Source organism: Gigantopelta aegis, chromosome 8, assembly GCF_016097555.1.
Source record: "Gigantopelta aegis isolate Gae_Host chromosome 8, Gae_host_genome, whole genome shotgun sequence".
NCBI lineage: Eukaryota > Metazoa > Mollusca > Gastropoda > Neomphalida > Peltospiridae > Gigantopelta > Gigantopelta aegis.
In genome coordinates, this window is record NC_054706.1 from 81,100,987 (window position 1) to 81,116,923 (window position 15,937).

Here is a 15,937-nt window from a genome sequence, read left to right on the forward strand (position 1 = left end):
AAGAGACAGAAATAATCCACAGGATTTAAAGAGAAGCAATACCAGAAAAGCAGGACTAAGAAGGAAATGAATGAATAATCCAATGTAGAATCCAATGTAGAATGCATTCCGTTTTCAAACAACCCACCATGTGTAACAGGGCTATGACATCAGATGTAGCACGCACACATAATCTCAAACTAGCTAGCAACATGTACACCAACTGATAATCCTTTCACACAAATGTTCATCATTAACTAGTACAATTGATATTAAACTATGAGAAGAGCAAATAAAATTAGAGATTGCACATATGTTTTGTTAAAAAATAACTAACAGCCAAACATGAATTGAAAGTAAATTTGGCAAATAAAAATTTCACAACAAATTCACCTAAAAGATAATTCAGTAATTCATTTTACTGCTTTATTTAGTTCACACAGAATGAATTTGTTAACATTTTCAAATAGAATTTGATAAATTGTAAAAACATTTATATTATCAAAAACATAGCTGTTAGGTTGTGTAATCTGACAGTGTTCTCGCTGTCGACCCGCTCCGCCATTGCATTTTGCTGCCCTCCTTTCACGTTCTGCCGTTCCCTTTATTTTCCCTCACCTATCTCTGCTATTTGCAAATGCACACTTTTTTAAACACAAAAATAATCGATCAGTCTGCACACTAGGCATCAAAGTAACCAAGCCGTGCTGTGTGTATGAAAAAGCAACTGACGAAAAACTTCAGTAGCATGACAATTAGCCTACCATAACGTAATTTAATAGTATTTTTAACAGCCTCTTTTTTCCCATACCTGTATCCATTTGTATGTTTGATACACACAATGAAAGTTATATTTTATTTGAGCAATGAATACATTTGATTTTGTATCGATTCAGCAATCTCAGACTGAAAAAACACTTATTTGGTGCCAAATTTGTCATGTGATCAGAACGGTCATTTTGTCTTGTTTCCACTAACTAATATTTTGTCCTCCATTGCAGATTTAAGAGGATCTAACTGATGATTTTTACTTTCTGTCATTCTTTTTATTCAGCAATTCTTTATAAAATATTATAACCTTTTTATTTTGGGGGGGATACCACCGCTTATAAAAACAACAGAAGTGGTAATGTTTAACAGCTGGCAGTATCAAACTGATCGATTCATTCTATGAAAATAGGAAATAAAATGAACAGCATTTTTTTATCCCAGATTAACGGATCACTTTACAAACATCTTTAATGTTTTTCATATATCTGGAAATCTTTATTAAAATAATGATGTTAAAACTTTGATGGTTCAGCAAAACCGGAACTGCCCGTGAATGTAAGACCGGCAACATCTCCAGTTCAATTAAAAGGTGAGTAGGCTTGTATTTCATATCAACCTTTTTGTACCAAACACCGAGAGGCAAACCGGTCTCGGTGGCGTCGTGGCAGGCCATCGGTCTACAGGCTGGTAGGTACTCGGTTCGGATCCCAGTCGAGGCATGGGATTTTTAATCGAGATACCGACTCCCAACCCTGAGTGAGTGCTCCGCAAGGCTCAATGGGTAGGTGTAAACCACTTGCACCGACCAGTGATCCATAACTGGTTCAACAAAGGCCATGGTTTGTGCTATCCTGCCTGTGGGAAGCGCAAATAAAAGATCCCTTGCTGCCTGTCGTAAAAAGAGTAGCCTATGTGGCAACAGCGGGTTTCCTCTAAAAAAACAGTGTCAGAATGACCATATGTTTGACGTCCAATAGCCGATGATAAGATAAAAAATCAATGTGCTTTAGCGGCGTCATTAAATAAAACAAACTTTACTGAGAGGCAAAATAAGGAGCATGTCTTTCCACAAAGTCGACCACATAAAACGATATATGGTAACCAAGCTTTCGCTTTATTTTTTTTTGCTTTTCGGGGTTTTTTCCCTTTTCTTTTAAGGGTGTGGTGTCGCACAGCCACCCTCCTTTAATTTTCACCCAGCGAGAACACTGGTAAGATGTTTTTTCATTATTCAGATTCACACCATTAAATTCTGTATTAGTTAACTTCTTAATAGCTCAAAATGCATATCATACAGAACTCCATAAAGGTACATATGTTGGAAAATAAGGTGAGTGACTTAAATAAACAAATATTTCTAAGTATTTACCGTTACATTTGTACTGCAGATTCAGACCTGTAGGCTATTTCATGTTGATGTTTGTTATTGTTAAAAAGAAGTCTACACACTTAATAAAAGTACGATTAAGTTCACTCAACACTCTTCAAAAGTTAAAACATTAAATTGCAATGACAAACAAGACAGCATCAAACCTTTCTCGAGTTCCAGCTGGAATTGTCCCCGGGTTCCCAGTTAGAGGTAGAGGGAGTCTTTGGCTTGGCACCGACGGCTGGATTCCACTGAATATCGCCCCAGCCACTCGCACGTGCCTGAAACACAAATACATCTTTAGAGGCCATCAACTGCACATTTTAGCTCATTCTCTTCCCCATTTTGGCATATTATAGCTTTTACTGTTTTTCTAAGTTTTCTGTTAATGTCAAGTGATAATTTTTGTCTCTGCTACAAATAATGTGAAATTCCCCCATAAGTATTTTTTATAAAGGTTACACTTGAAGTTTTATGAATGTCAATTACATTGTTAGATGAATGCATCACGGGACAGTTATGTTTACAAATGACCAGAGTTAAAAAAAAGCCATCAAAATTGAAAGTATTGGAAATCAACTGTTGCCAGTAATCAACACTAAAATCAAGTGCACAGCCTACATCTTAATTTGAAGTTACCAGTAAAATCATTTCACTATGTTTAGAACTGATATTCACATGTTCTATATCTACAGTAAGCAAGCTAAAGAATAATAATAATTTTAAAAAACTTCAGTTCTTTGCAGGCAAGTTTTCTGATATGTTGGTATTGACAAAATGTTTCAAGTTTCTTGTTAAATAAAAGTAAATACAAGCCAAAATAAAACAAGTGTTTTCCATGATCATTAAAAGCTTGTCAAGTAATTCAACTTGAGTGCAAATAATGCCAATGTACATTAAGCGATGTAACATTAATCAAATGAAAAATCTAAAATTTTGGTTTTCCATATTTGTGTGAATGTGATGCATGTTAAATGTATATTTACCTGTTGCTGAGCATTGGCTGCCCAGATACTGGTACCGTCGTCAACCTTGCAGCCAGGGTTGGGATCTCCCCAACCAGATCCAGTGGCACCAGGCTTCTGGATTTCTCGTGGTGGCATCTGTTGCATCGGTGGAGCCATTGGCGTCATGGGGGTGGCCGGGGTGCTGGGGGTACTGTTCCAGCTGGATGAGCGGGAGCTGGTGCTGGGCTCCCGCCAGTAGTTTGTTCCGTCGTTCACACTGGCTGCGTCTCTCCTTGCCTGGGGGTCGTCCCACGACTGAACCGACTGGCGAGTGGGGCCACTTTCATCCCAACACCCAGTTTCAGTCTTGTTCCCCCACATGTTAGATTGTGCATTATCCGATCCACCTCCCCACGTACCTATTGAATTTGGATTGAGTTTTGCAGAAGGATCGTTCCAAGTGTTGGAATCTTCCTCCCATTGATTGCCACCAGAAGCACCATTCCATCCACTGTTACCCCCTCCTGCTCCATTTCCATTCCCTCCAGCACCCCCTCCGCTGTTTGCACGGACTGCCTCCCAAATTGCTGTACCATTGTTATTGTTCCACATATTAGCTGCACCACCATTGCCATTGCCACCACTGTCAGTGGAGAATTTGCGTTTCGTCTTTGGAGATTCCTGTGTCTCCCAGCCAGTGTCCTGCCTCACTGGCCGGGCTCCCCACCCGTCGTGACTCTCAATGGCACATCGAATAAACTCTTCCTCTTTGGTGGGTCGGGCTGCCACAACACCCGTCACAGGCAGTTCACTGCCGGAACTGTGACTGATATTTAATCCCTTGCCTGCAGCCTCCGCCCAAGAAAGACTATCTGTTTTATTGCCGGATCCCTGACTATTAGCTGCACCATTTGGATTATCTGCCCCTTGTGACTTAGAAGTGTCCCATTGTGAGCGGGATTGAGAAGGTGGATTTGCTCCCCAAGTTGCTGAAAAGCCCGAGGCAGGTGGTTCAGGATTGCCCCACGCAGCAGTTCCTGTGTCCCCACTGCCGTTATTGCCACTTTTTTCCTTGCCACTGCTCCCACTATTGTTCATCACAGCACTTGAATTATTCCATCCCCCCTCAGAGGTCTTTGCATATCCTGACAGGCCACCAAATGAACCGTTGCTACCCTGCCACGAACTTTGATTATTCACGGGTCCAGTCGGATTGCCACTCCCGAGAGTGTCGACACGTTGAGCACCACTGCTAGGCACCACAGCACCATGCATATTTTTGCCATTTGAGGTTTGCATCTGCATGGAATTTTGTGGTTTCGGGTTGCCCTGCCCAGGGGCACCCATGCCCCAGCTCATATAGCCAGAGGCATTGGAGTTCATTGTAGTTAATGAATTATCACCACCAGCTGAAATACTGGTTCCAACTTGCATATTATGTCCTTTGTTGTTCACAGAAACGGAAAGACTTGAATGTGGATTTAGCGAATCCCAACCAACAGGATTCACATTGGCAGAGGATGTACTCAAAGGATTGTTTATCCCCCAAGTATTTGATTCAACACCACCGAAAACGGAGGTTGCGCTCCAAGAACTGGAAGCACTTGGCATGGCACATGACCCTGAATTGGTCTCGTGATTCGGTCCATGACTACTTGAGCTAGATATCACAGATCCCGACTTAACTGAGCCCGTTTCATCCCCGGCATCAGAGCAATTGTCACAGTTTCCAATGGACGGCCAAGCCTCTTTATCCGAAGAATCCACAATTACGTTAGTATTGCCTGAGCTTTGGTTCCAACTAGTGCCAGACGAATCCGATGGATTCCAAGTTCCTATATCCTGACTTTTGTCCTTTGCAGCTAGATCCAAATGAAAGAAAGGCGGAATTTACAAAGCTGTCAAACCAAACTTTATTTAGATGAAATAATGTTACATATGCATAGTCTCTAAACATAATTTTATTTAGTGCTATATTTAGTGAACTATAGCTACATGACAACAATACGATCACTGCAAACTGTAGCAGGGATTTTCAACACACAGAAATAAAGATGAACTAATTTAAGCAAACCCAGCAGGTTTTTGTTTTTAACTGGGTATGATTACTATTACCCATCTCCTCTAAGGTTCTGTGTCAAAATCCTACAACCAGCGAGTTTCCCTTTTTTAATATCACTCCACCTGCTGTACTCTCAACTGACAAGTACCGTGTAAACAAAATCCACATAGGTCGACCACCAAATTGTTCACTCAACAGCCTTCATAACAAGTAACTTCAAAGAAAGATTTCTAAAAACATATCTGAATTTTGTAGTATTTTGTTTTTTTATTAACTATTTCCTAAACCGGACTATATTAAGCTGCTACAGCAAGTAACAACACAACAAATGGTGGAGTGTTGCCTTAAAGGACTTATATTCAAGAATCAACTTCCAATGTCTATACAGCACTTCAACCACCATTTTCACATTCATGTTTGTGAAAGAAATGAAAGTGGATGGTAACTTTAGTCAAAATGCTTAACCACATGACCCATCAGTTAAAGAGAGGAATATCTGATATTCACATTTGCCTATCAGCTCATCTCTTATAAGAAGAATTCACTAGTTATTGTAACTTTACAAGCTATGGAATCTGCATAAAGAATGGACACCATATTTTAACAGAAGACATTGTGATTTTTAAAGAGTGAGAAAGAAACAAAGTTCACGGTCATTTAGTAAAACACCATGTTTTTAATAGTTTACAGTACTTATATCGATAATACAAAAATAAATGTGCAAATAATGTATATCAAATAATTGTGAATTTCACTGTGGTGTGTTTGTGAACCTATTCCATTTGGTCTAGATGTGCATTCTGGAACACAGGGTTCAGTTAAATATGGTAACAATTAGTATCACTGCTTTCATTGCAAGGTAATTTATATCTTAATAAAGTTTAAATAAGTAGCTTTATATAAATAAATACACCCTTTGTGAAAATATTCAATTTATTTTAGTCAAATGTTAAAATTTAATATGAAATTAGCATATTTGTATGGGTTTTTTATGCATTTGGGACCATCAGCAAACCAAGTACATATGCAGTGAAAACAATCACTCAGTACAACTGGAAAATTGACACCACTTCAAATATTACATTTTGTTAAATGTAATACACTTCAATAACCATGCTTATGGTTACACACCACCATTAATTACTCCATGCAATTCAATGCATTTTCTATGTCAGAATATACTCTATGAAAAATACAACACTGTCAAGATTTTAATTTTAGGCAGTTTTTAAGTGACAAGTACCATGTAAAAAATCAATGTAAGTTGACCACAAAATTGATCAGCTAAGAGCTCCCAGACCAGAGAACAGTCTCGTGTTGCTGTTACACAAGTGGCACCATACCACTTGCACAGCTGATATCAGTTTGTACTACATATACCAAGTAACTTCAAACCACTTGCACAGCTGATATCAGTTTGTACTACATATACCAAGTAACTTCAAACCACTTGCACAGCCGATATCAGTTTGTACTACATATACCAAGTAACTTCATACCACTTGCACAGCTGATATCAGTTTGTACTACATATACCAAGTAACTTCAAACCACTTGCACAGCTGATATCAGTTAGTACTATATATACCAAGTAACTTCATACCACTTGCACAGCTGATATCAGTTTGTACTACATATACCAAGTAACTTCAAACCACTTGCACAGCCGATATCAGTTTGTACTACATATACCAAGTAACTTCAAACCACTTGCACAGCTGATATCAGTTTGTACTACATATACCAAGTAACTTCAAACCACTTGCACAGCCGATATCCGTTTGTACTACATATACCAAGTAACTTCAAACCACTTGCACAGCCGATATCCGTTTGTACTACATATACCAAGTAACTTCAAACCACTTGCACAGCTGATATCCGTTTGTACTACATATACCAAGTAACTTCAAACCACTTGCACAGCTGATATCAGTTTGTACTACATATACCAAGTAACTTCAAACCACTTGCACAGCTGATATCAGTTTGTACTACATATACCAAGTAACTTCAAACCACTTGCACAGCTGATATCAGTTAGTACTACATATACCAAGTAACTTCATACCACTTGCACAGCTGATATCAGTTTGTACTACATATACCAAGTAACTTCATACCACTTGCACAGCTGATATCAGTTTGTACTACATATACCAAGTAACTTCATACCACTTGCACAGCTGATATCAGTTTGTACTACATATACCAAGTGGCACCATACCACTTGCACAGCTGATATCAGTTAGTACTACATATACCAAGTAACTTCAAACCACTTGCACAGCTGATATCAGTTTGTACTACATATACCAAGTAACTTCAAACCACTTGCACAGCTGATATCAGTTTGTACTACATATACCAAGTAACTTCATACCACTTGCACAGCTGATATCAGTTTGTACTACATATACCAAGTAACTTCAAACCACTTGCACAGCTGATATCAGTTTGTACTACATATACCAAGTAACTTCATACCACTTGCACAGCTGATATCAGTTTGTACTACATATACCAAGTAACTTCATACCACTTGCACAGCTGATATCAGTTTGTACTACATATACCAAGTGGCACCATACCACTTGCACAGCTGATATCAGTTAGTACTACATATACCAAGTAACTTCAAACCACTTGCACAGCTGATATCAGTTTGTACTACATATACCAAGTAACTTCATACCACTTGCACAGCTGATATCAGTTTGTACTACATATACCAAGTAACTTCATACCACTTGCACAGCTGATATCAGTTTTTACTACATATACCAAGTAACTTCATACCACTTGCACAGCTGATATCAGTTTGTACTACATATACCAAGTAACTTCAAACCACTTGCACAGCTGATATCAGTTAGTACTACATATACCAAGTAACTTCAAACCACTTGCACAGCTGATATCAGTTTGTACTACATATACCAAGTAACTTCATACCACTTGCACAGCTGATATCAGTTTGTACTACATATACCAAGTGGCACCATACCACTTGCACAGCTGATATCAGTTAGTACTACATATACCAAGTAACTTCAAACCACTTGCACAGCTGATATCAGTTTGTACTACATATACCAAGTAACTTCATACCACTTGCACAGCTGATATCAGTTTGTACTACATATACCAAGTAACTTCATACCACTTGCACAGCTGATATCAGTTTTTACTACATATACCAAGTAACTTCATACCACTTGCACAGCTGATATCAGTTTGTACTACATATACCAAGTAACTTCAAACCACTTGCACAGCTGATATCAGTTAGTACTACATATACCAAGTAACTTCAAACCACTTGCACAGCTGATATCAGTTTGTACTACATATACCAAGTAACTTCATACCACTTGCACAGCTGATATCAGTTTGTACTACATATACCAAGTAACTTCATACCACTTGCACAGCTGATATCAGTTTGTACTACATATACCAAGTAACTTCATACCACTTGCACAGCTGATATCATTTTGTACTACATATACCAAGTAACTTCATACCACTTGCACAGCTGATATCAGTTAGTACTACATATACCAAGTAACTTCATACCACTTGCACAGCTGATATCAGTTTGTACTACATATACCAAGTAACTTCAAACCAATGGGTTATTTAAATACTACACAGGTCAATCCATGTGTAATCATCAAAGATAGATTTTAAAAATCATATCAGAATTTTGTAGGATTTTTTCCTAAACCAATCTATCTATATTACCCTGCTACAAGTAACGACATGACAAATGGTGCTGTGAAGCATCAACTGTCTAAAGTGATCAGTTATAAACCAAGCGTATTTCACCTTAAAGCCGCACACCCTAGTTCCATCCAGCGAAAATAAATTATAATTTGGTTATCTACAAACCTGTAACACACTTAGATCACGTTTTTATCAAATGGAGTGAAAAAGCAGGTTTTATATCGATAAATACCATGGGAATCCCCATGTCCCAATTGCTTGAAATAATTTTGAAAGTTAGTATTCTGATGTCACCGGTAGATGTCGCTCGAAGCACAACAATGCCTACGTCACGACAAATTTCACAGACTTGGGGTGCATTCGTTTCACCTCTCCTGGACATGTTCCAACTGTTCTGTCCTGGTTGTATCCCCTCTCCAGATATCGTAAGACTTAGCAAAATTATTGGTTTTAAGGGTTTGTAACGTTTTGTATTGAGACACTTACTTGTCTGAACTTTATTGTTACTGAAAATGTTCACGAACTGACGAAAAATCTCACAAATGAACAACAACAAATCGGATGTTGATTGCACGAACCGTGCACGAGAAAACAAACCGAACCAAAATGATAACGGTCTCGTGATATACCAACGTCTGTGACATTAAAAATAGATTGGACATCGCTTGCTTAACGGTTTTTTCTCGACAGAACGTCTTGTGAAAAAATGCAAAAAATGCATTTCGTGGTTTTACAAACATCAGGATTACCAAAAAGCACTTCAGGTGAATCAAAATATGTATTCTAAATAATAAAATGTAAGTAAAGTGCAATTTTATTTGTGAAAAATGGGGTTTAATAGCGAAAAACAACGCTGTAATGGTTAACAAATAGCCGCAACTAGGGTGTGTCCCTTTAATGTTAAAGAGATGTACTCCACCAGGATCTCTCCCCCCCCCCCCCCTTCTCACCTGGTTCGTTCCAGCCACTACCCGTAACGGATGGTCCCTGACTCCAGCCCCCGTCGTCGTTACCTCCCCTGTCGTCGTTACCTCCCCACGAACAATTAGCAGGCCATTGATTAGCACCTTTCCTTCCAACTGCCAAAAGACAAAAGCCCGTTAAAAATTATATACTGACATCAGCCCACTCACCTGTAACACCCAAACCCTAAATTTCCTGCAAGAATAACTACAAAGGATTCTTTAACCATTTTCTGGACTTCAAAAATTACTTATTCCATATTTTGATCTAACATCATCTAAATAAACATTCTGTTGTTGACATTAACGAAAGTTTGCTCCGTCAGAATATGTAGTTGTACTTTATGCTTAGATCACTATAACACAGGCAAATGGTTTTCAGTACTGCTAATATGTAAAATATATGATGTAATTTTTGCAAAGCAAAACTGACAAACTTTGAGGTGGGCCACATGAACTTAATACACATGGTTTGATCATCCTCAACAATTTCATGTCGAAAACATTATTATACTATTTAAATATTAATGTTTATTTTTCATGTATATAGTTACCTTTAAAATATTTGCATAAACTTATATACAATAAAAGAAAATTTACTACCGGAATAACTAAAAGAGAAATAGTTCAGATGCATTTGCACATATTAGAAAATTACCTTGCAATTAACAGTGATACTGCACCTGCACAAATAGAAATATTACTGATTGTTATACCCCTGGGTTATAAGTTAATAAATACTTCAATGCTCTAACATATTAAAGAAAGAGATTGAACTATTGCTTTAAGAAATTAATGTTGCAATCACATGATGAAAAGCATTATAAAACATAATATAGCATGCAGTCTTCGCCATGAGTGAAATCAAGGCGAGCTGAAGATTACTCTCCTGAAATGGAGCTAGGCAAGCAATCACATGGAGTTTCAATAAAAAATATATTAAATATTTTATTGAAAGGCAAACAATTTACAGCTCTCCTAACACATTGCAGGCAAGTGTGGATTGGCGGGAGTGACCGCTTGCCTTGGCCGACGAAGACTGATGTTTGGCAAATACAAAGTGACCGCTCGCCTTGGCTGACGAAGACTGATGTTTGTCAAATACAAATAACAAAAATATATATATGCAAACTTCTCATCTTTAATTAGCCAGTAGGTAATAATTATTACTGTTTGTCAACAAGATATTATCTTCCACATTTGTGCAACATGAACCCTGGTTTTGTGTGTGCATACTTGCATGTTTCCACAAGACGTGTCATGATACGGTGATGCAATGCCATATAACAATATAGAGTCCATGGGCAGGCACCTACCATGATACATACACATTTTGAGCTACAAAACATCCGAATGACCACTACAAACATCTGAAGGACCACTACAAACACCTGAATGATCACTACAAACATCCAAATGACCACTACAAACATCTGAAGGACCACTACAAACACCTGAATGATCACTACAAACACTCCTAATGACCACTCCAAACATCTGAAGGACCACTACAAACACCTGAATGATCACTACAAACATCCGAATGACCACTACAAACATCTGAAGGACCACTACAAACACCTGAATGATCACTACAAACACTCCTAATGACCACTACAAACATCTGAAGGACCACTACAAACATCTGAAGGACCACTACAAACATCTGGATGACCACTACAAACATCTAAATGACCACTACAAACACTCCTAATGACCACTACAAACATCTGAATGACCACTACAAACATCTGAAGGACCACTACAAACACCCCGAAGGACCACTACAAACATCTGAAGGACCACTACAAACACCCCTAAGGACCACTACAAACACCCCTAAGGACCACTACAAACACCCCTAATGACCACTACAAACACCCCTAAGGACCACTACAAACACCCCTAAGGACCAATACAACACCCCAAAAGACCACTACAACAATTAGGGCCCGTGCTTATAAAACTTAATAATGCTATTTCAATGGCGGTGCCATGACGTTAAAGTCTGGACTTTATTAAAGTGTAGACTTTCAGGTTTATAATCACAGGGCCTGGATGACCAGAGGTTCACTGGTTTTAGCTGAAACAGATCTCTCAGCAAGTTCTAAGTAAAATATATAAGTTGTAATCGCTGAAAATATTTTATACACTTCCTAATAACTAGAATTAGTGCCATTAAATATCACATCTAGTTATCGTGACCTTGTATAAGGGGATAAGGATCATATCACCTACCCATATAGTTACCACCAGTCTCTAAAAGTGTGTGTGCACAAATGCCATGCATAGTAATCAATATATCTCGTAGATTCAGGTTCTAAGATCATAATTTAGGATGAACAGAACTTTTAAGTGTATTCCAAAAATGTCAAATACAATGTCATTGCAGAATGGGCGTGTTTCAAATTCCCTTATAATGTCAATATAGTATAGGACCACGTGCAGTATAAATGCATTGGGATTGCGTGGTTCACCAGCAACACAAATTTACTTAGCACAACTCGTGTGGCTACATGGGTATCTTGTCCCCTGTTGACTGCATATATTTAAAGCAGAATAGAGACAAACAAGGTTTAAAGGCATATTATAACACATTTACAGGACTTTATTTCTCCATATATCAATTATACATATTAAAATTACATTCTAAATGGAATACCAAACCTTTATTTCTCCATATATCAATTATACATATTAAAATTACATTCTAAATGGAATACCAAACCTCACTATTGTATCATCCAAAGTATTTTAACTGAACCACAATGGACGGAAATCCATGTCGGCTTCTTCTGCAATTTTCATTGGGCTGTTAAAATTTCCACAACTTTTCCAAAACTTTCCATAGCCCACAAATCCAAATTTCCAAAACCATTTCCAAGCAAACTCAATCACAACAAAGTGTTTTTTGCAGTTTTTAGACATGTTTGTCAGAGTTAAAACTTTTTCCTTGACTAAGCTGCGTGGTATACATGTAGGATTACCAGTAATAAAAAAATTAATGTAATTTATTTTGGCATTTTAAAATGCAGTTTTATTCTTGGAGTGGACATGACACTTTCCGGGCATTTTAAATGGAGTCAATAGGTGCAATAGTAATTTAAATCATAGATACATCAAACTCGCGGCAAACACGTAATGATCTGCGCAAGCGCAAGCACAGATAGCCTGAGTTAATCTTTCGGGATCAGGCTAAAACGTAGCCCGAGTAATCTGACTGTAATAGAGCTAGACGGACATATGGACATAAATACGCTCTCATTACAGTCAGAGACCAAGCTATGTATTTTTTTGGCAATTCCCGACAACCAAAAAGTTGGCAAAGATTTCCGCTATAATACCACAACAATCCTATGTTTGACGTCAAATACCTTTAACCGTACAAAATATGGCCAATCCACACAAGTATGCAGCCCTGGATTAACAGCAAGGGATCTTTTATATGCACCATCCCAGACAGGATAGCACATACCACAGCCTTTAATATACCAATCGTGGTGCACTGGCTGGAGCGAGAAATAGCCCAATGGGCCCACTAATAGGGATCGATCCAAGACCGACTGAACATCAAGCGAGCGCTTTACCACTGGGCTACGTCCCACCCCTAGCAGCTAATGATGCTGATAGACAATTCCACCAGAGATGAGTGGAAACTACCTAAACAACCGACTAGAGAATGTTTAGATACACTTTAAAAACGTAAAACTGCCTACGCCATAGTGAATACTAATGTGTAATTACCCATGGGACAATACGACTATTTGGTATAATAATGAGTTTGATAGGGTTGAAAATGCATGTGGTAATCTAAAGACAAGCGTTGTTTAAGTAACAATATTTGTGCGAGTTGTCTACCAGTAAGTAGGGATCATCACTGTTTAAAATGTTTGTATTATTAAAATAAATTAATGTTAACGTTTATTATCGAGTACACTCTGCTTCAAACGGCCATTATTTTTTCCCTGATTTATGGGACTGCACTATACTTCAAATATTTTTATAAAATGTTGATAATAAATTTGTTATGGTAGTTATGTAGACGACTGAACAAAATATTTTAAGGGACAATTCAAATGTATTTTTAGCTAATACTGTTGGGTAGTGGTGTTCTGCTGTACCAGGGAAAACTGGTCTTTCGTATTACATTTTTAAAGGTTCAAGCAGTCATTAACACGAAGTAAAATAAAAGTATCATGATGATTATTGTCACCTACAAACCCAAATCCCAGCATATTTTATGTCTAAAGTAAAAATAACTATATTTCGTGTCCATTAGATACTATTTATCTCACAACTCGTTGTTTAAAAATGTATCAAACTGGCTTTCGCTCGTTAAGATGCATTTTAAAACAACTCATTATGAGATAGATGGTATCTAACGGCCACTAATGTATTATTCTCTTTATAACAAACTACTTAAACAAAGTATCACTGTAGAATGCTTAAATGTAGCTTTTCAGTTGCTTATGGATATGTAGCTATATTGAAGAAATGAATCCATTATGCTATTTCAACTCTACATTTAGGTTTTTGCTATATTGTTCCCCAAAATATTCTACAAACCTGCAACAAAATTCACATCTCATGTAAAAGATATCTGTTTGGGAAATGTAACAACATTTAGAAGTAAAAATTACTACTTGAGACATTTTAGATGATCATGATATATTTTTTAAATAGGTGCATAGTTCCGAATTTGTCCAATCCTCTCCAAGTTCCTATACATTCTAACCAATTGTCAATCGATTGGTGCTAACCAATTACAACCGATGATCGATGATGAAATTGCAACCGATTCCCAACATTACTGTTGGGCCATTAAATAGCTAAAATTTGAGTTAATATGCCTTTAAATAGGTAAAATGTGAGTTAATATGCCTTTAAATGCAACATGTTCAAAACATCTATTTCACAGGATGACACATCTAACTTACGAACACTGTAAAACCAACACATGATTTTTTACAATACCATCAATTACTTACTTTGGTGCATTTCTTGCCACGAACCTTTTGGTTCTTAAAATGATGAGTAATTCGTTGCCTAAGAATGAAGATCACTGTTAAATTACAAATGATTGGAGAGTAGAAAAACTTGCTCACACTGAAAAACAAAAATAATATATATATAATTTCTTGTGATGCTCATTAAATTCTAAAAATGTGTGCATGTACAGACAAATATATAAAGCATATTCATATTTTAATTTGTACTAAAAAAGAAACTAATTGATAGTACAATTCAAGATCTTCAATGTCTACTAAATATTGTTTATTTATTCAAATTATTGCCATGCAATAAAGATTATTAATATTAAGTGAAATGTTTAGCCCTCCAATTGATTTATTACAACAAACATAATAAATATATATAGTGGGAATGTTTAGTATACAAATTATGAATTTTAAGTGCCACCTTATTTCGGGAAGGAGCCCCCATCTTCAGACCCACAAAATACATGTGTGCTTCGTATGTTTTTTATTAACTCACTACACCAGTTTAGTTTTCAGTAGATTCCATCCCTAAAAACCCAAGTAAAACCATTATTATACTTACAAGTGTTTGTGAATATTTATTGTACTTCCTTGAATTTGGAAGGAATAATTTTCTCATATCCTGAAAAACCAACAAAAACAGTAAACATAAGTGTCCGATCCGAGATACACATTAAAAAGAAGTATAAATGAGCAGTATACAAACATAATGGCTAGTTGTCACTTGATGTATATAGTATTAATGACAGGTATACAAACATAATGGCTAGCTGTCACTTGGTGTATATAGTATTAATGACAGGTATACAAACATAATGGCTAGCTGTCACTTGGTGTATATAGTATTAATGAGCAGTATACAAACATAATGGCTAGTTGTCACTTGATGTATATAGTATTAATGACAGGTATACAAACATAATGGCTAGCTGTCACTTGATGTATATAGTATTAATGAGCAGTATACAAACATAATGGCTAGCTGTCACTTGATGTATATAGTATTAATGACAGGTATACAAACATAATGGCTAGCTGTCACTTGATGTATATAGTATTAATGAGCAGTATACAAACATAATGGCTAGCTGTCACTTGATGTATATAGTATTAATGAGCAG

At 37.0% G+C, this 15,937-nt stretch overlaps 1 protein-coding gene across 6 annotated transcripts in view; it reads right to left on the minus strand.

The window, feature by feature from the left end:
• Window positions 1-15,937, minus strand: part of LOC121378737 (trinucleotide repeat-containing gene 6C protein-like) — a 57,823-nt gene that overhangs the window by 14,696 nt on the left and 27,190 nt on the right. For 5 of the 6 annotated variants that reach the window (XM_041507025.1, XM_041507024.1, XM_041507027.1 and 2 more), the window contains 5 exons: window positions 15,379-15,438; window positions 14,808-14,925; window positions 9,808-9,936; window positions 3,106-4,928; window positions 2,284-2,400 (listed from right to left, as the gene is read on the minus strand). In XM_041507025.1, the coding sequence (XP_041362959.1) occupies window positions 2,284-2,400; window positions 3,106-4,928; window positions 9,808-9,936; window positions 14,808-14,817 (2,079 nt within the window). In that variant the 5' untranslated portion in view covers window positions 14,818-14,925; window positions 15,379-15,438. The remainder of the gene's footprint in view (window positions 1-2,283; window positions 2,401-3,105; window positions 4,929-9,807; window positions 9,937-14,807; window positions 14,926-15,378; window positions 15,439-15,937) is intronic. The other variant, XM_041507028.1, reaches the window with a different exon arrangement.